At 37.7% G+C, this 25,393-nt stretch overlaps 1 protein-coding gene across 3 annotated transcripts in view; it reads right to left on the bottom strand.

Annotated features, from left to right (window-relative positions):
- The window catches only part of TBC1D4 (TBC1 domain family member 4), a 197,249-nt gene that overhangs the window by 50,438 nt on the left and 121,418 nt on the right, over positions 1 to 25,393 (bottom strand). For all 3 annotated transcript variants that reach the window (XM_054446949.2, XM_054446951.2, XM_063650941.1), the window contains exons 3-8: positions 24,034 to 24,123; positions 20,319 to 20,423; positions 13,302 to 13,434; positions 5,692 to 5,783; positions 5,321 to 5,431; positions 1,113 to 1,232 (exon numbers count right to left, since the gene is read on the bottom strand). In XM_054446949.2, the coding sequence (XP_054302924.1) occupies positions 1,113 to 1,232; positions 5,321 to 5,431; positions 5,692 to 5,783; positions 13,302 to 13,434; positions 20,319 to 20,423; positions 24,034 to 24,123 (651 nt within the window). The remainder of the gene's footprint in view (positions 1 to 1,112; positions 1,233 to 5,320; positions 5,432 to 5,691; positions 5,784 to 13,301; positions 13,435 to 20,318; positions 20,424 to 24,033; positions 24,124 to 25,393) is intronic.

The following is a 25,393-nucleotide window of genomic DNA, read 5'->3' on the forward strand; positions in this document are numbered from 1 at the left end:
TATAACCTGCAGAACAGTGAGTCAATGAAACCTCTTTTCTTTACAAATTACTCAGTTTCAGGTATTTCTTTATAACAATGTGAAAATGAACTAATACAATGGGCAAAAGAAGAATTTCTTTATAACTTTCTATGGGAAATGATTTTTAAAGTTCTTACAGTATTGAGCATCAATATTCTATTTCCCCTTTTCTATACATATATATTCCTACTACTAAATATCTATTGCTCGAATTCAAATAAAGGCCCCAGAATAAATCTCGATCTGAGAAGGAAACTTATTTTGAAAGATCATTTTGGGCCAGGTGCAGTGGCTCACGCCTGTAATCCCAGCACTCTGGGAGGCCGAGGTGGGCGGATCACAAGGTCAAGAGATCGAGACCATCCTGGCCAACATGGTGAAACCCCGTCTCTACTAAAAATACAAAAATTAGCCGGGCGTGGTGGCGCGCGCCTGTAGTCCCAGCTACTCAGGAGGCTGAGGCAGAAGAATCGCTTGAACCCAGGAGACAGAGATTGCAGTGAGCTGAGATCGCACCACTGCACTCCAGCATGGTGACAGAGCAAGACTTCATCTCAAGGAAGAAAAAAAAAAAAAAAAAAAGAAAGATCATTTTGAGCTGGGCATGGATGGTGGCTCACACCTGTAATGCCAGCACTTTGGGAGCCCAAGGCAGGTGAATCACTTGAGGTCAGGAGTTTGAGAACAGCCTGACCAACATGGTGAAAACCTGTCTCTACTAAAAATACAAAAATTAGCCAGACATGGTGATGTATATCTGTAATCTCTGCTACTCGAGAGTCTGAGGCAGGAAATATCCAATACTCGAGAGGCTGAGGCAGGAGAATCGCTTGAACGCAGGAGGCAGAGGTTGCAGTGAGCTGAGATCTCACCACTGCACTCCAATCTGGGTGACAAGAGTGAAACTCCATCTCAAAAAAACGAAGAAAAAGAAAAAGAAAAAAAGATCATTTTGTTAACTAATTTTTAAAAGTTATCTTAGGTTTTTTTGTTTTTTTTTTTTAAGGAAATCTGTGAGCCTGTTGAGACTGAAGCTAAACTGTTAGAAAACACAGGTATGCATACTTGAAAGACCATTGGTGCAATCTTACCCTTGAGAAGATATTTTCCAGGGAGCTAGTTAAGGATCTCTTAGCTTTATTTTTCAGAATGTCAAGTTTGAACCTTCCACTGCTTGTTGCATTTTCTGGGATTGAACTATTTGAAATAGTCTAAAAAAAGAAAAACAGATACATTTTAGTTTGGAAATATTCAAGGTTAAATGAAACTTTAATTATAGGCTTAAGACTAAGCTATTAAAAAACACAAGAATTCTTCAGTAGCTCTATTAATAAGTAATAATTTAGGTCCCACACTGTGAACACAATGATTATAAGGAAAGCGGTTTAATTTTTCATATTGTATGTAATAAAAAGACAGATATAAAATATTTCCTTCATGCCTTTCCTTTCCATGAATACACTTCTACTGCATTTAGCAAAAATTATACTTGAGATGTCAATTTTTACTGCTGCTACTCTGATTAACATCTATAACCATCCCTTTCCAAGATGGATAATTTATATCCAAATTACCAAGAAAAACACAGAACGCAAGTTCCAAAGAACAAAGCATTTTCCAAACAAAACTGGATTCTGGTAATGCCTCTGTTATAATTCCATTTTCATTTGTGAGTGGGTCATTTATTTCTTAGATCATAAGTATAGAACCAAACTGGGTGAGAATCTATGATGTGTCCACTATATTAGGTTCTCTATGTATTTTATCCATTGAAGTAAGCAGCTACTGTGTATATCACATGGTCCTTAGTAGCAAAAAGCTTTCAAGCGAGAAACCTTATGATTTGCTTGGGGAAGGCATAGCAACACAAAGCACGTGTAAGTATCAAATACCAAAGCAGGAAGACTGGCTGTGGGTCTAAACAGGAAGAAAAGAATACACAGGATTCAGACAGGCAGGAAGAAAGGGATGAAGACTTCCCCAGAACTGGGGACAGTTGTTGGCAAAATCCTAAAGGGTGGATTGCTTAAGGGAGAGAAAGTCAGTGCATGTATTTAGTTAAAATATTGCTTGCCATTACTTTTAATGGCAAAAACTGCAATTACTTCTGCACCTGCCTAATAGAAGGGAGCAGTAGAAGGTAATATGAGAAAGTCAGGCTGGAAAATAAAACCTTGAATGTTCTTAAGTGCCAGGTAAATAGGAAGAATTAGCAATCCAGATTTATAAGCTGAGGGAAATCCCTGTGAATGTAATGTTTTAGGGAGAGTTATCAAAAAGAAGTGTTCAAAAACACATCTAAAAGACAGGAAAATCAGACTGAAACATCAAACTGAACTCGAGGCTTCAGCACAGTCTATGTAGGAGGCAATAAGGGCCCACACTAGCACCAGCTCCATCACATCAGTTAAGAAGTTACAGATGCAAGAAAGGCCCCACAAAGAAAGGAAAGGAGACGAGAAAAAACAATGGGTATACATGTGGGCTGGACAGGGCTCAGGATGTGTATAAAGCACTGGGATCACTCACTATTCTAAGGCTTCCAGATACACAAATGTGACAAAAATAGAAAAACCGTATGGGCACTTAGCAAATATCTGACACATAGTAACTGCTCAGTAAATACCAGTTGAATAAACGGAAGGAAATGAAGGAAAGGAGAGCGTGATGGAGGCAGAAACTTAGCTATGAGCAAGAAAACATGAAAATATTGTTAAAATCTCCTCCTGTATGATCATTTCTTTGTGATTTCTCCATCACAAAGAAATGCACATCTCGTGTACATCCTCCTTTAACTTCAGGTCCACAACAAAGCTCATGTCTTCCATATTTATACTCAAATTCCTCTATAGGCACCAAATGTATCAACCTCCGTACTCATCACCTCAAATTCCTCTATGGGCACCAAATCCATTTTTCTGATTGAATCTCAAACACATTTCCAAATTGAACTCTTATTTTTTATTCTCATCCCCTGCCCCACTCTCGTCTGCTTTCTTTATTTCCTGGCTCTGTTTCATCAAATTTCCCCACACGGGAAACCCTGACGTTGTTCACAGCAACTCCCTCTCCCTTCCTTTACAGATTCTTCCAGTCAGTCACTAAGTCCTAATGATTATGCCACCTAAATAGCTCTTCACTCAGTTCCTTCCTCACTTCTCTAGGGCTCTAGCTTGGCCTCTCTGAGTCAAATAAATGCTTCAAGACAGAATTATTCAAGCTATTTATGTACCAATGCTATCTCTAACTTGTGCATACATCATTATACCAATCACATCATATTTTAATGTATTTGGTTTCGTGTTGGTTTCTCCTCCTAAAGAGTTAGATGGCAGGAAAGGGTCGCCATTATTCACCACCGTTTCCTAGTACACAGTCTGTACTTGATAAAGATTTGTGCAATAATTAAATCACTTATCACATATTCTATTAAAACATTCTCCCAACTGGAGAATATGACTTAGTCCTAACCCCCTCACCCAGCAACCTCCCCAACAAATAAATCTACCACCAGAAGAACAGCAGAATTTTCTCTTTGTGGTGTAAATCTGATCTTCTCACTCCCTTACTTGAAATCCTTCCATGACAAAGTCAGGCCTGCCAGTAACTTAAGGCCCTTCCTCATCTCATTCTGCCTTTTGTCCCAGCCTTGTTTCCCCCACCAATCTCCAAGCACAACCGCAAAACCAGCATCTAATTCCAGTGCCTGCATGGAGTAAGTTTGGGCACACCACTACATAACTTTGTGCTCAATGTTCTTTTTTTTTTTTTTTTTTTTTTGAGACGGAGTCTCACTGTCACCTGGGGAGTGCAATGGCATGATCTCGGCTCACTGCAACCTCTGCCTCCCAGGTTCACGTGCTTCTCCTGCCTCAGCCTCCTGAGTAGCTGGGATTACAGGTGCACACCACCACACTGGCTAATTTTTTTTGTATTTTTAGTAGAGATGGGGTTTCACTATGTTGGCCAGACTCTAAACTCCCGACCTCGTGATTCACCAGCCTCAGCCTCCGAAAGTGCTGGGATTACAGGAGTGAGCCACCACACCCGGCCCAAAAAGTACAGTTCCTCAACTGTTCTGACAGCAAAGTTTATCTCTCCTAAAATTCCAGCTCCCTCAAAATGTCCTTCTTGAATCTCCTCTTCTCTTACTCTCCACTCCAGCTCCAAAGCAAAGACACAGCTACTTTTGTGCTCACTACAGATTCTTTTTTAAAGCCACTTATTGACTTTATTCTATGTATCTATTGATCTGTTTGCATTCCCCTTTCAAATATTTGAGCTGTTCTCTGGAGAGGACATGATTCATTCATCAGGTTTTTTTGTCACCTTTTTCCATCACATAGTTTAACTCATAGAAGGTTCTCAAGAAATGCTTGTTCTGTGACTAAATGAAGGACTATGTACTAACAATATGTGATTTGTTCTGAATATACTGAAATAAAGATATAACCTGAATTCGTGTTATCAAGAGTAAATATTTCATAATCCCCTTTGATGTTATGGCTGGTGGTCCTGCTTCTTCTGTATGCAGCAGAGGATAAATTCTAAACCACATGCACAAAAATACCATCCCTCAGTTTGCAGCTAGGGTACCATTTACATGATATTACTACTGTTTAACCATTTGGGCTATCTCCAGTTTCGATGAAATAAAATGTTCATATGAATTGGAAATAAAATAATAGATTAATATAACTAAAAATAATGTATGTTCATTCTAAATCATGAACATGTACTATTAATGCTTTTTTTTTTTAACCAAAACCCACAAATTCTTTTACATTTTAAGACCATCATTAGTTTAGCTCAATGTGTCAGTGCCTGCTCAAATTCCCTATAAAACGGCCAGGTGCAGTGGCTCATGCCTGTAATCTCAGCACTTTGAGAGGCCGAGGCTGGGGGATCACCCGAAGTTGGGAGTTCGAGACCAGCCTGACCAACATGGAGAAACACCGTCTCTACTAAAAATACAAAATTCGCCGGGTGTGGTGGCACACGCCTGTAGTCCCAGCTACCCGGGACGCTGAGGCAGGAGAATCGCTTGAACCCAGGAGGCGGAGGTTGTGGTGAGCCAAGATCATGCCATTGCACTCCAGCCTGGGCAACAAGTGTGAAACTCCGTCTTAAAAAAAAAACCCTATAAAACTATTAAAATGCTGGGCGGGGGAGCGGAGGGGGGTAGTGCAGGAAACTCTGATAGGACTTTAGCCCTAAAGAACCTGAGAGTACAAAGGGAAGAATTAACAAAATCCATAAACAACAACAAAAGTAGGTGAAGTAGGAAATATCTTCTCACCGAAGGGCCTTCCCCGATGTGCACGTGTGTCTTCTGCTTGGCTTCACACAGCTGCCTCAGGTGTAAAATCACAAGTTCATTTTCTTCCTGGTCACTGATTGGCTTCATTTTCTGTTCAACAGACAAACCAAAAGAACACTATGGCAACACCGCTTCTCTCCTTTTATTCTGTCTGGCAGATAAATGTAAATAAAGCTAAGAGTTTTAACTTCGCTCAGAAGCAAAAGTACAATGGCATTCTATTCTACCCAATAGTACTCTAGGTCATGCATCTTTAACTCTAGGCAGCAGAATGAAAACAGGAACGCATAAAAACAGGATCCAATTCTCATTCCTTATGTCTTATTTATGAGACCTACAAATAATGTTACCTGAACTCTTTCAAAGATGTCAGCTTGCTCATTATCTGTCAATGATGAGAGATGCCTCTGTATTACCAGCTTGGCTCTTGGTGGGTAGAGACCTAAGGAAAATGATGAGGGAAGGTATTAAACAGAGCAGCAGAGATCCAGGGGCAGAGAATGCATTACACTTCACCTCTTCCCAAGCAGGCTCTGAACTTAAATCTTCTCAAGGAGATGTGTTCCTGCCTACAAGAAACCTTGGAATACTACATTGAAATGATTAAAACTAGATGAAAATCCTCTCCACCAAAATCAACAGCCCCCAGTAGTGATCTTGGCATTAAAATTACTAACAACGGGCCGGGCGCAGTGGCTCACGCCTGTAATCCCAACACTTTGGGAGGCGGAGACGAGTTTTCGGAAACTTTTCCTCTAGTTCTCATTCAGTACTGCACAGTGGTTTAAAACAGGCCTGGGGACAGTGTGGCCACAGTATGGCAGCACTGTGTGCGTTCTGACAAGCATGAAGCAAATTCTAGTTCTTTTACACCCTGTCTCTACTAAAAATACAAAAATTAGCCAGCCATGGTAGCAGGGGCCTGTAATCCCAGCTACTCAGGAGGCCGAGGCAGGAGACTCGCTTGAACATGGGAGGCGGAGGTTGCAGTGAGCCAAGATCGAGCCACTGTGCTCCAGCCTGGGCGACAAAGTGAGACTCCATCTCAAAACAACCACAACAAAAATTACTAACAATGAATTTCTAAGCGATACCAAGCACAACCAAATACCGCTTTACACTAACAAACAGCCACAGTAGAAACTCACAGATGATTTAACATTAACCTAAGACCTCACATGGAAATAAAAGCTAAAGACTAGCCTTGGTCAAAAATTTTAAGTTTACAACTTGACATTTAAAGAAGAAAGAACAAGTAATAATATTAAAAGGCAAGACTACGGCTTAGACAGAGATCTCTTCCCCGATGCAGCTCTTGTTCTGTGAGAATAAAGTTTTAAGGATAGCATTAGTATTTAGTGAACCTTCAATGTTATTATTTTATCAAGAAATGATTTACTTCTTTATATCATGATATTCACAAACCTATCCCATTCTTACACATAATTTATATTAAGTCCTTGGGAAACTCATTTTTCATGAAAAGGTTGTTTTTAAATTTTATTTAAAAAAAGAAAGTTTAATTCATATTTGCAGTAGTTCAACAGACATTCATTTTTAAAGAACAGATTTCTCTTTCTTCAAAAGAAGATTCAAAGAAAAAGAACAGATTTTCATTACAGTTAGGTTCCACTTAGAGTATTGCTACTATGTTTTGATTATGAAGAGAATATCTGGATACCTATAATATTTAATAAACCTTATAGGTAGGCTGGCATTTTAAAATCATTTGTTATTATAAGGCTGCCTTTGCTATCTTTCTCAGGTGACAACTAAATATATTACATGATGTTATGACATAATTTGAATGTTTTTCAGGTATTCTTTGTATTTATTTACAAAGAATAAGACAAAGTAATTGGCCAAAAATACTTATAATTTGTTCCGCTAAGTTGCATCACAGAATTTTAAAATAATGTATTAGTCTATAAGTACATTGTGCACTTTTCTCATTGTATTCATTTCTAAGAAAATATGAGGTGCCAGGCAACTGAAGTAAACTGATTTAATAGATTTGAGCTACTTTTTAAAATTAAATAACTATCAAGATCTCTACAGATAGTATACAGGAGGATCACCTGAAAATACACATTGTTTTAAAAGATCTAGAATTCGCTTCACACTTGCCAGAATGCACACAGTACTGCCATACTGCAGCCACACGGCCACCAGGCCTGCTTTAAACCACTGTGCAGTACTGAATGAGAACTAGAGGAAAAGTTTCCAAAAACTCCACTCCACATTTCTTTGCGCAATGTACAGCAAAATTCGGTGCAAGTCTTGGTGATCACAGACAGAAAACTAAATTCATTTTGATGGTATAACACCACTTACTATCACAGTTTCTTTATTTTATTTTTATTTATTTGAGATGGAGTTTCACTTTTGTTGCCCAGGCTGGAGTGCAATGGCGCCATCTCGGCTCACCGCAACCTCCGCCTCCAGGTTCAAGCAATTCTCCTGACTCAGCCTCCCGAGTAGCTGGGATTACAGGCATGCGCCACCAAACCCAGCTACTTTTGTATTTTTAGTAAAGACGGTGTTTCTCCATGTTGGTCAGGCTGGTCTCCAACTCCCAACCTCAGGTGATCCGCCCGCCTCAGCCTCCCAAAGTGCTGGGATTACAGGCATGAGCCAACGTGCCCAACTTTATTTTATTTTATTTTATTTTATTTTATTTTATTTTATTTTTTGAGACAGAGTTTCACTCGTCACCCAGGCTAGAGTGCAATGGCGTGATCTCAGCTCACTGCAACCTCTGCCTCCTGGGTTCAAGTGATTCTCGTGCCTCAGCCTCCCAAGTAGCTGGGATTACAGGTGCCCACCACCATGCCCAGCTAATTTTTGTATTTTTAGTAGAGACAGAGTTTCACCATTTTGGCGAGGCTGGGCCTGAACTCCTGACCTCAAGGGATCCACCTGCCTCGGTCTCCCAAAGTGCTGGGATTACAGGTGTTAGCCACCACGCCCAGCCGCTATCACAATTTATTATTTGCTGGGAAAGTCTCCTTCAGAGGCTTAGACGATATATTATGATAATGATTCACATGATTGTTTTTGTTTTGTTTCCTGTTGTTCACTACTCAAATGACTAACATGGAAGATAAAAGATTGAAAAGAGGAAAAGAAAAATAAAGAAGGTAGTTATTTGAAGTATGTAACTAAATTCATAAACTAGGAAGTTTCTTTAGTCCTCTATTTTAGTCAAAGAATTGGAATTGGCTGGAGTTTATTTCTTTCCAACTATACATGCTCCCTCTTCCATGAATCTGATTGGACTTCCTTCCTCCCAGCAACTGGAATCACTGACTAGTGAATTACTGATATTGAAAGCATGTATATCATCCACTATGCATGTTAATGTAGGAAACCAACATTAGGATAATCGATTTATCTCGGTGATACTCAGCATCACTTTTCAGATTCACATTCTGAGGTTTGGTCCTTGGGAAACAGCGTTCCCCTTCAATGCCACCCCCTCAATTCACTCTGGTCCACAAAGATGGCTGACTCTGTTCCTCCTGGGATAAACAGTAAGAGTGAACACAAGGACAGACAATGAAGGCTCACATACACATACTTATCTACTTTATTTTTATCTTATTTTTGTCATTAAAAATAGAACTCAATGCAGCCAAATGTATTGACCAGAATACTACAATTCTGAATGAGTGAAACAAAATACTATTATCTGGTTCTTTAAAGTATCTTTCTCACTAACAATACTTTTATTAATTTGTGTTTATCTAAATGTGATCCTTCTTCCAGCTTTGTACTTTGTACCTAAGCATAAAACAAACTTAGAATTCACAGTTATCTTACTTAGATGAAAGTAACTCTTCAGAAAACACAGAGATACCAGGAGGCTTCCAGGCCCTGAGGGTCCCCGCCTTTGGACACTCTCTTAGAGAGAAGGTGTCCAGGTGCTTTGGAAACCAATTGTGCAAGTCCAAATTCTGGCTCTGCCCCTTCCAAGCAAAGTGAATACTGCAGTTATTACCCCACTATGGGTCTCAGTGTCTCAGCTGTTTCATGTGTAAATGAGATTCAGTTTTTTTCATATGGATGGAATGGGCTAATACATGTGAAACACAATAGTGCCTCGCACATGGAGAGGCCTACAGAGGATCTGCCTTACTGTTACTACTTTTGTTCTTACTATTAATATCAGAGTACTGTGCTGTCTTACTGCTATCTTTACCCAACATAAAAAGAAGGAAGGAAAAAATCCTATCAGAGAGTGTGATCCAAGGACTTAGGAAAACAACCCTGAGTGACTCATGAGTCCTTCTTTTTACTCCCTTCAGATACATGCACGCCTTGAAGTGCATAAAGCTTAAGTTTCAGGGTCCCTTCCAGATTTTGGGAAGGGCCCTAATAATTCTGAATTCATAATTGCTTATTACTTTTCTTTTTTCTTTACACAGGTATCTAAAACTGGCCGGGCACAGTGGCTTACACCTGTAATCCTAGCACTTTGGGAGGCCAAGGCGGGCGGATTGCCTGAGCTCAGGAGTTTGAGACCAGCCTGGGCAACATGGTGAAACCCCATCTCTACGAAAATACAAAAAAAAAGATATCTAAAACTATAAAAACTTCAGTCTCCAGAAAATCAAGATCCAGCTATATGTCTACACGGAGTCCTTTGTATAAGTGATAGCTCCCGTATAGGTTTAGAGCCAGCTTCTGACAAAGACTGCCTACTTTTATGAGAATTTAAAACTTCTGTTTTGTATTGGAAAGTATATTTTAAAACACACCTAGAGTCTGTTTAAATAATTCTAAAAACAGAAATACAAAGTTGTTTCTTTACTCCTATGTTTTTAACTTTGCCTACATAGAACTAATTTATTTTACAGTGTATGGTTTGAAAAATAAAATTTAAGAAGGAAAATATTACTTATAAACAATGGGAAAAGATGGGTAAGGAATATTTGGAAACTGCAACTTTTCTGTAAATCTAAAAGTAGATCAAAGTTTTGTGTTTTTTTATATATTAAGTTTTGGGATATATGTGCAGAATGTGCAGGTTTGTTGCACAAGTATATACGTGCCATGGTGGTTTCCTGCTCCCATCAACCCGTCATCTACATTAGGTATTTCTAGTAATGCTATCCCTTCCCTAGACCCCCGCCCCTTGACAGGCCCGAGCATGTGATGTTCCCCTCCCTGTGTCTATGTGTTCTCATTGTTCAACTCCCACTTAATAAGTGAGAACATGCAGTGTTTGGTTTTCTATTCCTGTGTTAGTTTGCTGAGAGTGATGGTTTCCAGCTTCATCCATGTCCCTGCAAAGGACACAAACTCATCCTTTTTAATGGCTGCATAGCATTCCATGGTGTATATGTGCTATATTTTCTTTATCCAGTCTATCACTGATGGGCATTTGGGTTGGTTCCAAGTCTTTGCTAGTGTGGATAATGCTGCAATAAACATACATGTGCATGTGTCTTTAGAACAGAATGATTTATAATCCTTTGGGTATATACCCAGTAATGGGATTGCTGGATCAAATGGTATTTCTGGCTCTAGACCGTTGAGGAATTGCCAGACTGAAAGTGACGGAGTGTAGATCAAAGTTTTTGAAAAAAAAAATTTATGGCATTATACTATGTATTTTTCCATATATACAAATATATGCTGTATATGTTATTAAGCAAATTATTTTTTCACTCAACAATACAATTTTAAGATGCATCCATGTTGACACATAGTTCAAATTCATTCCTATTAACTGCTTCATTATGTGAATATACTACTAATTATGCCATTGATCAACATTTAGATCATTTCCAATTTTCCATTATTTACAAGTAACACAACATTTTAAATGTCACCTTCTGTACTTACATAAGAGTTTTTCTTATGAAGACTTGGAATTTCTAGATAACAGAGTATGTGCAATGTTAGGTTAATGAGTTTATATTAACTGTCCCCCCAAAATGGCTGTAGCAATCTACACTCCCATCAGTATTACACAAACGTATTACATAACCATACAATTTCTCCAACAGTTAATCTGATGAGTATCTTATTGTTGTTTCCATTTTCATTTCTCTGACATCCAGCAAGGTTCAGCATCCTTACATTTCCATTCTTGGAACTTTTAATTTCCTTTTCTGAGAAGTATTTTTCAATATAACTTACACAATTTCCTACTGCATGGTTTTATCTTTTTCTTATAGGTTAAAGTTCTTACAAATTCTGGATTCCAATCTGCTATCTCCTTGTTTGTTACTGATCATATAACTCCCAAACAGTTACTGTTATTTAAACACTTTAAATTTTCATAGTCAAATATGTCAGTGTCTTCTTCTGATTGTTCTTGCATTTCTGTGTCTTAATAAATCTCTCTTCAAGAAATAAGAATACTCTTCTTGTTTTCTTTTAATGGTTTTAATATTTTGTTTGTTTACACTGAGGACTTTGATCCATCTAGCATGTATTACTAAGCAGGATGAATATAAGCAATCTTTGCCCTTTGGGATGGCTAATTGATCCAACACCATCTCCTGAGTAACTGGCACCCCTTGACACACAGATTTACATGCTTCCTTTATCACACAGCTAAGAATGTTCCACTTTTGTAAATGCTTTATGTGTTTGAAAATAATGTACATTCTGCAAAATTATAATTATAATTGTTTAAGCCTATTACATTGATATAGTCTTTGGCTGGGCACAGTGGCTCATGCCTGTAATCTCAGCACTTTGGGAGGCCAAGGCAGGAGGATTGCTTGAGACCAAGAGTTTGATACCAGGCTGGCCAACATAGTGAGACCCCGTCTCTACAAAAAATTTTTTAAAAAATTAGCCGGGTGTGGTGGCACACACCTGTAGTCCCAATTACTTGGAAGGCTGAGGCAGGAGGATTGCTTGAAGATGGTAGGTAGAGGCTGCAGTGAGTCATAATCACACCACTGTACTCCAGCCTGGGCAACAGAGCAAGGCTGTGCCTCAAAACAAACAAACAACAACAACAAAAAACCCTGTGTTTGATCATACAGTTGTGTAAATATTCAACAAATACTGTTATTCATCACTGATTCTGCCCTGTGCCTATGATTCTGCTGCCTACTGAACAGAAATCATGATTTGCATTTACAGTGTCTAGATCAATCTCTGCTATGTTTATTAATAATTTGCAGTCTTCCCATCTATTATAACACCTGTCCTAATGAATTGCATTTATTTGCTAATATACCTGTCTCCCACTCTAGACTGTAAGCTTCTTGGGATTAGTCCATGTCTCAATCATATCTGTATCCCCCAGTGCCTAGCACATTGCCTGGTCCAGAGTAGACATTTCACTAGTGTTTATTAAATTGTGTTTTTTGTCTTGTATAGTAGTTTTCAAGCTTTTTTATGTTGTTGTTAGTAAGAGATAATGAAATGAAAAGGAAGTTGAGTCACAAGATCATCTCTTTCTCATGCCCTTCACTCCTTCTCAGAACATATTAAAAAAAAAAACTGCTTTATATTATCACCTCTATTATCTCTGTCATTGACAAATGTCCTTCAAAAGCCAAGCAGGCTTCATTAAAGTTCTACATTTTTAGAAAAGGAACTCATCATCAAGTAAAGGAGAAAAGGGGAAATATTAAATAAACACTTGACATTCTGTGATGGTTTTGTCTCTCTTCATTCATTCAACAAATATTTGGTCAGTTCCCACCATATACTTAGCAGAGTCTTAAAAACTGTGGGAAATACAAATACCTTCTTGAGTCTGCCTTTAGAAATGAGAGAGAGAGAGTGTGAGTGTGTGTGTGTGTGTGTGTGTGTGTGTGAAGCACCTAGCAGATTGACAGCACACTCACATTTGAGTGGACATGAGAAATGATTCTTTAGGTTCTTGTTTCACATCAAAACAAAGAACTATTCAATGACAACAGGGACTTTCTCATTTCCCAAATGCCAAAGCAAACTTCTCTTTTGCCGAGGCCACGTTAAACTGTACCTTCAATCCTTTCACAGAGCTTATGCAAAGAGTGCATTGGGCAGGCCTCACACAGTTTAATCTGCGTCTTGGCACTCTGCAGGGCAGCCGCCGTACTGAAGGCCTGTTTCAGAGTCAGCATTACCTCATCAACCTACAGGAAGAAACAAAACTCAGGTCTACAAAAGTTGGCTTGCATGGCAACATTCAACATTCAACAGCAATGTGAGCCTTTGTTGATGCTGACTAAACAAAAAATAATAGAATTTAATGACTAGAGAGCTAGCCAAGAGAAAATACTAAGTCTTGGAGTTAGACGTTTCATACATATAATTGAAAGCTGGATGAAATAAGATTATTTCAATGTGTGTAATATAATACCGCTCTGTTAATTTAAATTTAATGCTATTTTCAAATCGCATTGAGGGCTATGCCATCAAGAGAATTTAATTAGTTAATCCTTCTGTTTAATTATATGCTTTATCAGACAAAGATCCTTTTGGAAGTTTTGTCTGCCACTTATACGAAACAACAAAATAGGTCCAACATTCACTTTGTTAATAGGTATCCTATTTACTTTACGCTTCTGGATTACTTTTAGTGTAAAAGCAAATAAAAAGTGTTAAGTAAAGTTCTGGATAAAAATGAGTTCCATTTAAACAATGGTGGGGAAAGTCTGTGAATAATGCTGGCTTATCCCTGTAACTTCTGATTTATTAATATTGTCATTCCACTTCTGATTTGTGACACTAAGAAGGTCTTACATAGAGGCATCTAACAGCTGAGTCTCACCATTAGGCCAGCAGCTTGCAAACTACCAGTTAACTTCTTTTTTGTTCGTCCATGACCCAGTCAAAAAGTTTTAATCGAACCTTTTTATTTCCTGGATGCTTCTTTGAAACCAACTAACAGCTCATCCCCATGCATTGTTAAACCAATTTTAGGTTGTATCTCCTTTTCTGTAAACAATCACAAATGTAAAGTGTAATTTTCCTACACTCTGTAGGACTTAGATCAAATTATGAAACCTGCATGACAGAGCCATTGAGCACTAAGGGCCTCATCCGAACTAGCTTTGATATTCAAAACGATTTACCATGCTTGGTAAGCACATTTTTATATTCTTTTTCCCCTTCCCCTACGGCCTGATTTAAGAATAAATTATTAAAGAATGCAATCTACTTCTACATTTCAGTATATGAGGAAACTGAAATAAACAGACTATTCTTCTACTGTTTCTGAAAGAAGAGATCAAACACCAAGCAGTCAGTCATTATTCAGTTATGTTTTGCTATATCAGCAACCTTAAGGCTTATGAACTTCTTATCATTCCATTAATAAAAGTAATTTTTGATAAAATATGTTATTTTATACTATAAGCAAAAAGTAATAATTTCTAATTCTTGAAAATAAAAGCACTACATGTTTAATACCTTTGCATTTTTATTTCATTTGCCTTGTTATGCATTCAAAAGCTATTTGTGCAGATGTTCCTTTATTTCTACTTTCTTGTTTCTCATTTATTTTAAACACTGAAGGGGTTAGCAATCTACTAGTAATATAAATGGTTTCCATATAAGTTATTCATCATTTAATAATACCGCCTTGTAAAAGGTATCTAGTAGAAATATTGAACTTTTGATGTTTTTCCTATTTCTGGGTGAAACAAGAGGTCATGGTGTCTGAAATGTGGCTACCAACTTCTCCTGTACACAAATATTACTAAAAACTTATTTGACTTCTAAAATTATAAATACTTTATTTTCTAAAATCTACCACTTTTCCCAAATGACCTATAAATTCTATTATGAGATCAGTGCAACTAAAAGTTCAAATTAGTGTACCATGAATAACTTAATTACTTTAGTCTAGATACAACTGCAACAAAGTTATAGGTCATGTCAAAAGGTTAAAAGCAAAGGAATGGGCAAAGATGAATCAATCATACACAAACAAAAAGAAAGTACCTGTTTTTGGCATTACCACTGGGCACATTAAATTTCCAGCAAAAAACAGAAGATAGGACAAAGGCCAATTTATGAAATTAGAAGGAAAATCTATAATGCAGACAATGCTCATAAACATTTACACTATATATCAAACTTACATATTTTATAGGATTTGAGAATAAGTCTAAGAATCACAGGATGTGAAGGACTTCAAAGATTATCTAGTCTAATTCTCTGAAAAAAATTTAAATTTTTAAATTATCCAATAAAGAATGGCATCAATCCTATTTTTTTGGGGGGGTATATATATACTTATTGTAAAAATCTTTTTTTTAATTTTATTATTGTTATACTTTTAAGTTTTAGGGTACATGTGCACAATGTGCAGGTTAGTTACATATGTATACATGTGCCATGTTGGTGTGCTGCACCCATTAACTCGTCATTTAGCATTAGGTATATCTCCTAATGCTATCCCTCCCCCCTCCCCCCACCCCACAACAGTCCCCGGTGTGTGATGTTCCCCTTCCTGTGTCCATGTGTTCTCATTGTTCAATTCCCACCTATGAGTGAGAACATGTGGTATTTGGTTTTTTGTCCTTGCGACAGTTTGCTGAGAATGATGGTTTCCAGTTTCATCCATGTCCCTACAAAGGACATGAACTCATCATTTTTTATGGCTGCATAGTATTCCATGGTGTATATGTGCCACATTTTCTTAATCCAGTCTATCATTGTTGGACATTTAGGTTGGTTCCAAGTCTTTGGCATCAATCCTATTTTAACAATTCTTAACAACCAGGTCTACTTCAATGGCTAATTAACCACTCATGTATTGAAGTGTTCTCCATATTTGTTAGATTTTAAGCCCATTTATCACGTTATCACATTTTATACTACGTGTAAATTCTCACATGACAGCTCATATGTCTGAAGCTAAGTCCTGTACTTCTTCTCCCTAGGCTGAATGATGCCAATTATGTCCATTTTTCTTAGATGAGAAACTTTCACAGAGTACTGCTCTTTTCTGAAACATCTGCAACTTTTCCTCATGATTTAAACTTGCAGATTGGAAACCTGAACCTGTCTCTTTACCTGCTATCTTCCCACTTTGCTTGATCCTTAATTGTTACAGATGTAAATTTACAAATATACTCAATATCAGATGTAAGAGGAAGATAACTTCCTAGGTTTTGTATCTCATCCCTCTATCAATATGCTAATATTTCATTTCTAATGAAATACCATGCTTATTTCATTAACTATTCACCCCATACAAATTCTGGGTCTTGGGCAGCTGGGTCTTTTTCTTTTTTTTTCCTTTTGGTTATACTTTCCTTAAATATTTTGTATATTGCATATTTGCATATCTGCATCTGTGGAGTTTACTTTTTCTTCATTTATAAGTGGCAGTCCACCTGTACTTTTTTTCACACTCTTTAAACCTATTTTAGAGAAAGCAGTTTTGAAGAAATAATATTTTCTACAAATCTCAAGGGTTGGTTAAACAAGATTAAGCTGCCCACCAACAACTATTTTAAGAAAGAAAGAAAGAAAAGAGAAGGAGAAGGAAAGAAGGGAGAAGGTTGGGAGAGACAAAGGGAGGAGAAAAGGAAGAACTGATCATCTAAACTTCCAGCATAGCCCTCCAGGGCCTGTCAGAACACTACACTGTTTACAAATTCACAGCAATTATTACGCTATGATTAGACGCAAAAGAAAATGCTAATTGTGTATTCTTGGTAGTCAGAGAAGATAAATCAGCAGGCGTGGTGTTGCAATACATTGTGTTACACAAACCACATCACTCCTAACACTGCTTAGACTGATAATATTTAATTGACTGTTTTGTTTTGGTCTATGTATCAGCTGCTTAAGCTGTCCTCTATTATGAAGGAAATTTACGTTTAATTTTTCTTGAGGCTTGCAGTTCTGATGCCTCACTATTCAGTTAAGATGCTTACTGATAAAATTAAACATGGTTTGAAAGATCCTAGCATAGGTCTGTTCTTAAGAATAATTAGGCCAAACCTCAGATTCTGACACAGCTTCAAGTAGTAGGAAGGCATTCACAGTCAGTCAAGTCTGTTGCCTTAGTCACAGATCACGCTAGATGGAAAAAATGCAGCATGTTCCCAGACTTTCTACTGTGATTCCCTGTTTCCAAAACTTATTCTACATGCATGAGGGCAAAATGAAAACAATGAAAACTAAAAACAAAACAAAACCTGTAAATAAGATTAGAAGTAACAAAGTTTTACATCATTTTCCTTTTAGTGCAAGTTCTCCAGTGATTACAGATTAACCAGCACCTAGAAAATGATTGCCTGAAGTTAAGAGTAATGCAGTCATTCAATCACTCAAAATACAAAAGTACCAGGCACCTGCTATCCTAGAACCTCCATGACACAACACGTAAAAGAGATAGTCCAAAATCTGTGAAACTCACAATCTAGTAGAGTAGGTGGTTATGCAACAGATAAGTGAGTGTGGGGATTATCAAGAACTGTTTGAGACCTAGGAATAAAGTATAGTAAGAGAACTAACAATAGCACAACTAAAGGAGGCAATTCCTGCAAAAAAGGGGGTCAAGAAAGGATGTGATATGTAAGCTGGGTCCTGAAAAATATGCAGTAGAAAAGAAGGGGAAGGGTACTCAGGCTATAGTAGGGCAGAGCCAGGCCTGCTTCACTTCCAAAATTAAAAGCAGTAAAAAAAAGAGATAACTAAAGCATTGCACACTCTCCTTGCTTAGTTAACAGGCAGATTCTTGAGGCTGACATGGCCTCCTTCCCAGCTGGACAGTATGAAAGGCAGCAAGCCCTGGTTCTGGCATCCTCTGACATGGCACACTCCTCACTCCATGCAGTGAATGGGGACCTCTGAGTTTCAGCTGCACTACTGTGAGCCACAGTGGGCCTTCAGAGAGCTGCAGCCTCTCACTCAAGTCCTTAGGTCCCATGAACTAACCAACACGTGTGGGTTTCAGTTGCAAGCCAAACTAAAAGCAGTATCATACCAACCATCAAAGTCTTTATGGTCTAACACAGAGAAGAGCTTGTAAGACGAACGGCATGTGTGAAGAAGGTCATGAAAGGGCATAGCATTCCGGTCTAAGTGCAGAATAACATCAGATGAGGCTAGAGAATGAAGTGAGCCCCACTGTGTGCTACACAATATAGATTTTGTCCCTTAACAGTGAGGCATACACCAGGTTCCAAGGAGGAAATTTTGTGAGAAATGAAACTCTAGCATAAAGTAGAAAATGAAGAGATGGCAGATTAAGCCAGTGGCAGGACGACTAGTTAGGACACTAACACAAAGGCCCAAGTAAAGAAGATGAATGCCTAGAATCGGGTAGCAAAGAGGAAACGGGGGAGAAATGGAGAAAAGAGACATTCTTATCTTTCAGTCAATAGGATTTGATGAACAACTGCATATAAAATATGAAAGAGATACATTAGCATTTGTAAGCAGAGAAGTTAGGTAAATGGTGCTTCCAAAATAAAACATATGGGGTATATGACAGTTTTTTAGAAAGGTAGCAGAGCGGGGGATCCAGAACATGATAGAAGGATCAGTCCTAGAGTAGAGGAGGGACACAGAGGAGTGAGGTGTGAGCGTGCAGGGGATGGGTGGGGAGCGGGGCATGTGTGAAATAACATCCTAGGATATCACTTTCTACCAAACTGTTACTTGGTTGGCATTTTCTAGTGTTAGGTCATCAGTTTTCTGTGGCTTTCTTTCTCTTTCTTCCCCCAGGTGTTTATCCAACCTGCCTTTCACTGTCATTTACACAATGACAATCTCAAATTTCTATCTCAAGTCCTAAATGCAACCTATTTAGCAACAGCCCCTGGATATCAACATGTGGATATTGCATAGGTATGGTTATTTAGAGGGAGAAGAAAACTCAAATGGAACTCTCTAGAATAGGAAACTGTTAGTGATGGGAGTTTTATATCTTTCAGAGAAAAAGATGAAGGCCAGAGGCTGCTGGTAACAAAGTGCCTTTGAACAAATTCACTCCTACTTCTTCATTATTCCTAACCTCAGTGTCCACACTGGGAACGTGGAAGGCGAGAGTCGGGCAGGGATAATTGTGATATTCACCAAGAGCACAAGGACAATGCTGCCTGACTGATTTCTACATGACGAAGTTGTATGTGTTTCCCTGGGAGAAATCCTGGTGGGAGGATCACATGTCTAAGAAAATAATTTTCTGTAAACTTTTCTAAGAATGGTGATGTATATGTCTAAAGGGTTGTGTTAAAATGACATGGGGAGATGGCATAGGTGCAAGAACGAGTAAAAACTTTGAGGGGAAAAAAATCAACATATTTCTTAGCCACTCAGATATATGTCCAAGCCTGCCTTACATATGAACTCCAATTACCTTGAACTCTGCAATACAAAATTTATGGGAATATATCTTTTAATCAGCAATATGGAAAGCAACATCAGTTCTCTGCTTTCACAGTTCTACGAATCTCTCCTTCACAGCAAGGAAGGGGGGACATAATGCCTTGAACTCCAATTACCTTTAGTTGAGAGTAGGAGAGGGGTAGTGTTAAAGAGAAGAATTGACTTTTAAATGCCAAAGAAGAAAATTAAGGTTAAAGTAAGACCACAAAGTATATGATATTTTAAAAATGAAGAAGGGGCTAATAAAATAAAGGAAGAAAACCAAAATAGCTCTCTATTCTGCTGATATAAGCATTATCTACTCTGCAATGTTAGAGCAGTTAAGAAAATAAAAGATCAATGGCCTTCCTTATCTTCTCATATAAACAATGAAAAAAGTAACAGCTTTTCTCCTATTATTAGTCTTTTCCTACCTTTTAAAAAGCTCAAGTTTCCATGACTGGGTTTATTAAACCCACGAAAGTATCTAGGCATATATTTTAGCATGACAATTTGTTTTTGCTTTTCTACTGCTGTGCTGCTTTGAAGGGGAAAAACATATTTCTAGATGCCTTCTTCTTTTCCCATAGATAGCCATTTTGCAAGGCTTGGGCTCCTAACAGACAAGTCTTCTGTTCGACAGATGTGTCCGCAGGAGCAAGCAGACAGCAATAACACTACTTACCAGAGATTCGCTGGCACACTGGAATACGTAACAAATATACTGGCTAAGTCCAGGCTCTGGAGACTCCCGGCAGATAAAGCCAAAGTGATCCACATGCTTTATACCCTAGATGGAGGGGAAGAAGTGCAATACAAAATTTATGGGAATATATATCTTTTAATCAACAATATGGAAAGCAACCTCAGTTCTTTGCTTTCACAGTTCTATAAATTTCTCCTTCACAGCAATGAAGGCGGGACATAATGCCATAGCAAACTCATGCAGTGGCCTGTTGATACATAAAATAAAAGGTGAGACCAACTCAGACTGTTTTGCTTCTGATAAACATTCTGCGACTCAAGGCCACAGGAGGAAAAACATTGATGGTATGATCCACTGTGTCTTGTAATAAAATGCTACTCCATGTCTGCAAGTAACGGAGTTTTCAATTTACTGTCTTCTTAGCACGGCAGTCTGATATTCATCATAAATCCTGTTCTTATCTATCTGAGGCTAAGAATTTGAGAAAAACTAATACTGACAATACTCAAATTAACTGGCATGGAATTCCCTAAAGTATGCATAAAATTATTGGAATGTTTGTCTCTTTATAGACACTCAAGGAGCCACACTTAAAAGACTGATATGTTAAAGAAATTATTGCAGGTGCCAATTATCCACACTGACAAATCATTGTACTTCCTGGACCCAGGCTAGATAACCTCCCTATATCCCATTAAAAAAAATCAGAATCATCTGCGATTTTCATCCAGTCTGAATGCATACATACTGGTAAGTAGACAACACCTTAATAGCAAGCACAGTACTTAGATAAGCCACGTAGGCAAAAAATTTAAAGTTGTCCTGAAATCACCTAAATCCAAGTGAAAAGGAAAAACAAGCTTTGAAGTCAGATTTGTGCTGGAATCTTGATTCAACTAATTGTGAGATATGTGATATTGCACTGGGTTGCTCATAACTATCTCTGAGCATCCATTTCCCGTTATAAAACAGTAGTAACAGCATCTACTGTCAGGAATGTTTGAGATTTAGAACTAAGAAATATAATTCCTAGGATGTTCGATAAATGGTAGCCCCTATTTTGTTATAATAAGCTCAATCTATCCAATGGAAATAGAAAAAGGAAATCAATTCTGGTAAAAAGAAAAAGTCAGTACAGAAGAGAGAGGTTGCAATTCTTGAGGTGAAAGTAAGCAATCTGTGTGGATATGACATCCATACAGATTAAATTTGCACAGTGACTACCAGCACCCCATATGAACCTTTAGATACACAACGTCGATTTTCATCTTTCCATTCTCATCTCCTTTCCTCTGGCTTTATCTCCTATAACATTCCCTTCTCACCTCCCCAACTCCAGCCACACTGGCCTCAATTTGGTACAACTTGTTAGTGACTTAAGAATACCCTTTACTCGCTTAGTACTAAATGGGAAAAATTCACAGGACCTCATTAGCTCAGAGAGTCCTGAGGCAATGGCAATGTTTCCAGGAAAGAAAACCATTCCCGTAGTCCCCATGCTTGCCAGGCAAACAGTCCGACAGATTTTGAAGAAAGAAGCATTTGAGATGTGCACTATTAAAAATCAGGCTGTTCCTGAAAACAGCCACATTATATGAGTTCAATTCCATGGAAGGATGTAATAAGAGCAGGGCCAGCCACTCAGTGAGGAGCAGATGGCTAACCTGACAATTACCTCAATGAAAGGCAGGGCTTTCCGCAAATCTCCCTCCTGCTTCTATTTCTTTTTCTGAACCAGAATATCAGAATGCAAATCTTGACTTTAAAAAAATACAAAGGAGAAACAAGAAATTGTATCCGAACTTCCAATTTTTCGTTTGGCTAGTTCTTTTTTCTTTCTATTTTTTTTTCTTTTAGCTGCCCAATGAGCATTGCAAGTTTTCTCACCAGGAGGCTTGAGGAGTGTGGGGTGGGAGGCACAGCTTTTGAGGATGCCCCTTGGTGCTTTGGGATAGGAACTGCTTCGGTTCAGACATCACTTTCTCTTTAGTATTTGGCATAAGGCCCACCATGTGTAAAGTGCTCATTCATTCAACACGTATTGAACACCTCAGGGTTAAGCTCTGTCTTAGTACATCTGACTCTGACGTCCTACAGAATGACACCACAGCCTTAGACACCTGCCCTCACAGCACTTACGATCTCCCAGGGACCACCAGTAAACTGGTAATTACAAGAATGCTTAATAAGTACTTTTCAGTTAAAATTTCTGTGTCCTTTAAGTAGGAATTTAGAAATTTACAATATATTCCTCCTTATTTCAACTGCTGACAAAGTTATCAGAGTAGAAAATTTTTATCTACACAATGTAATTTTATGTCTCCATATAATATAAAGTATATTAAAACAAAATATCAGAAGTGAACTGTATTAGCTGAGACTGAGGCAAACAATTAACAAGGCATACAAAAACTGGCCAGCATGGTGGCTCATGCTTGTAATCCCAGCACTTTGGGAGGCCAAAGCAGGAAGATCTCGAGGCCAGGAGTTCAAGACCAGCCTGGGCAACATAATGAGACCTCATCTCTACAAAAAATTTAAGAAAATAAGAAAATAACAAGTAGCCAGGCATGGTGGCACATGCCTGTGGTCCCAGCTACTGGAGAGGCTAAGGTGGGAGGATTGCTTGAGCCGGAAAGGTCAAGGCTGTAATGAGCCATGATCACACCACTGCAATCCAGCCTGGATGACACAGGAAGACCCTGTCTCCAAAAATAAATAAATAAATAAATAAAAGTACAAAAACTGTCTTGTTAACTTCAAAGGGAAGAATGTCTGAATATCATACCTATAGCAATGCTAACTTCAAATTATCTTTAAAAAGACAGTAAATAAAGAAAACAAGCTAGGCTGGCGTGACTTTTCAACATTAAAATATAAGGACCTTGGCAAGATCCAGCTCCTTAAAGGTAAGTCACTAGGCAGAAAAGAAGTGATATTAAAATCTAAGTAAGGACTTTGGCAAGATCCAACTCCTTGAAGGTAAGTTAAGTCACCTGGCAGAAAATAAGTGAATTCTCAATTCCAGGAACCTCCTTAGAGGTGCATTTTTTAACCTCCCTACATTTACATTTAGATACTCCTTCTATCTGACATCTTCAAAAGTTCTTTTTAATCTTGTAATCTCTTCAATGTCTAATATAATCTTGTACTTATTTGGCTGTATTGATTATTTTAAAAAACATTTAAATACACAGTTTGTGAATTAAAAATAGATAAAAGAACAAAAATACAAAAATATTTTCAAAATTTAGTATTTACATTAAAATAAGCTGAAACCCTCCTTCTCCTTTTACTACCTACTATGGTATAAAGAGCGAGCATGACTCAGTTATTCCCACAGGCCAACATTCCAAGGAACTAACTGTGAAGGTATTTTCAAAAGAACTCACCACCACAAAAATTCCATCACTGGAAGGGATTTGATGAAGTGGCATTACAATGAGAAAGAGTTGGCTAAAATGAGGACAAACTGTTAGGACAGATACCAAGGGACCTGGGCAGGATTTTGGTGCTGCCATAGACAAAAACCCAGGAGCCCTTAGTTTAAGACAAATTCCCTTTAAGAATAAAAATTTAAATTTCAAAAAAAAATTAAAATTTGAAGGGGGGTCAAGCCCAGTTATTTTATTGTTAATTCTGAAACAAGATTGAATTGGTCTCTTTACATACTATGATATACTTTGATACATACCTGAGAACAAGAGGAGATATCTTTAAAATTCTTTTCTAGCACAACTGATTTAGTGTCTGGACTGATAAGGTTAATCTCAAATCGCCCAACCTTAAAAATAAAAGCATTCCAATTAATTTCAATTCATAAGGATCTAACATCTTACTTTATAACCAAATATTAAACTAATAATATAGATTCAAATGCAATATCCCAGATATATGTATTTCATATGTGCTTAAACATCTAATCCAACCAATATTTTTAACCCCAAATATCAGCTGCCTCAAAAATGTTTCTTTCCTCAAAAAAGTATGAAAATTAAGTTAGCTTCAATTATTATAAGATACAAACAAATATTTTTCAGATTAGAAACAACTGTCTTTTTAAAAAATATGCAAACTTTCCTCACTTCATGATTTCTAAAAATAGTAATTTTAAAAAATAAGTTATAATCATACTTTCTTCTAAGTGGTCAGCAAAAGGATATATCTGTAATTGGGCTAATGAATTAAAATTTTTGAAAACAACCCATTCAGAAAAATTAACAACAAGGACTGTGACTAGCTAAAAAAAAAACAAATCTGATAGCCCCAAGAAAAGGGGAAATTCAGTGAACACATCACCAAAGACTAGACAGGCTTTAATGACATATCTTGAGTTCATTAAAAACAAAACCACCACCAACAAAAAAGAACAAAATATGAACTTCCAGAGGTCAAGGCTGTAATGAACTGTGATCACACTGCTGCACTCCACCCTGGATGACAGAGTGAGACCCTGTCTCTTAATTTTTTTTTTTTTAAATCAGGGGTGTGATTTTTTTTAATCAAGTAGTAATATATTCAATGCTACTTCTTGCCATCATTTTCAGTTGTTGAAATGGGCATACAGAGCTCAGAAAGCAAATCTGATGCCTTCATGATATGGAGCCACATTTGTGTTCTGCGTGAGATCACTTCTGCAAGAGAACATCACATTTTCTCCTTAAGGCAAAATGTTTGTAAGTGTTGCCTCTTTACTTTGAACTTACTTTTGAAGCTGTACTTGTTCACCTACCGGTGTTTATGAAATCCTGCATTTGGGATGCTTTTTCTATAATAAAATATTATCATTTGTGAAAAAAAGCCTCATGAACTTCTGATAAAGCAAACTTCTGATATTACACACCGGTACTGTTTACCAAAATACTCCGGAATTTCCTTCTCAGGAAATCTTTAAAATAGGTTTAAAAAAGATAGTCACTCTTTTTTTTTTCCCTCCCAAGGAAACTGAAATCTTACAAGCTGAGGATTAAAGACTCTCTACAGGGTATTGTTAGTAATTAAGTTATTTTAAGTGGAACCTGATACCTTCTATACCCTGTACAACATTCAAAAAT

Source organism: Pongo pygmaeus, chromosome 14 (genome assembly GCF_028885625.2).
Source record: "Pongo pygmaeus isolate AG05252 chromosome 14, NHGRI_mPonPyg2-v2.0_pri, whole genome shotgun sequence".
Lineage (NCBI taxonomy): Eukaryota > Metazoa > Chordata > Mammalia > Primates > Hominidae > Pongo > Pongo pygmaeus.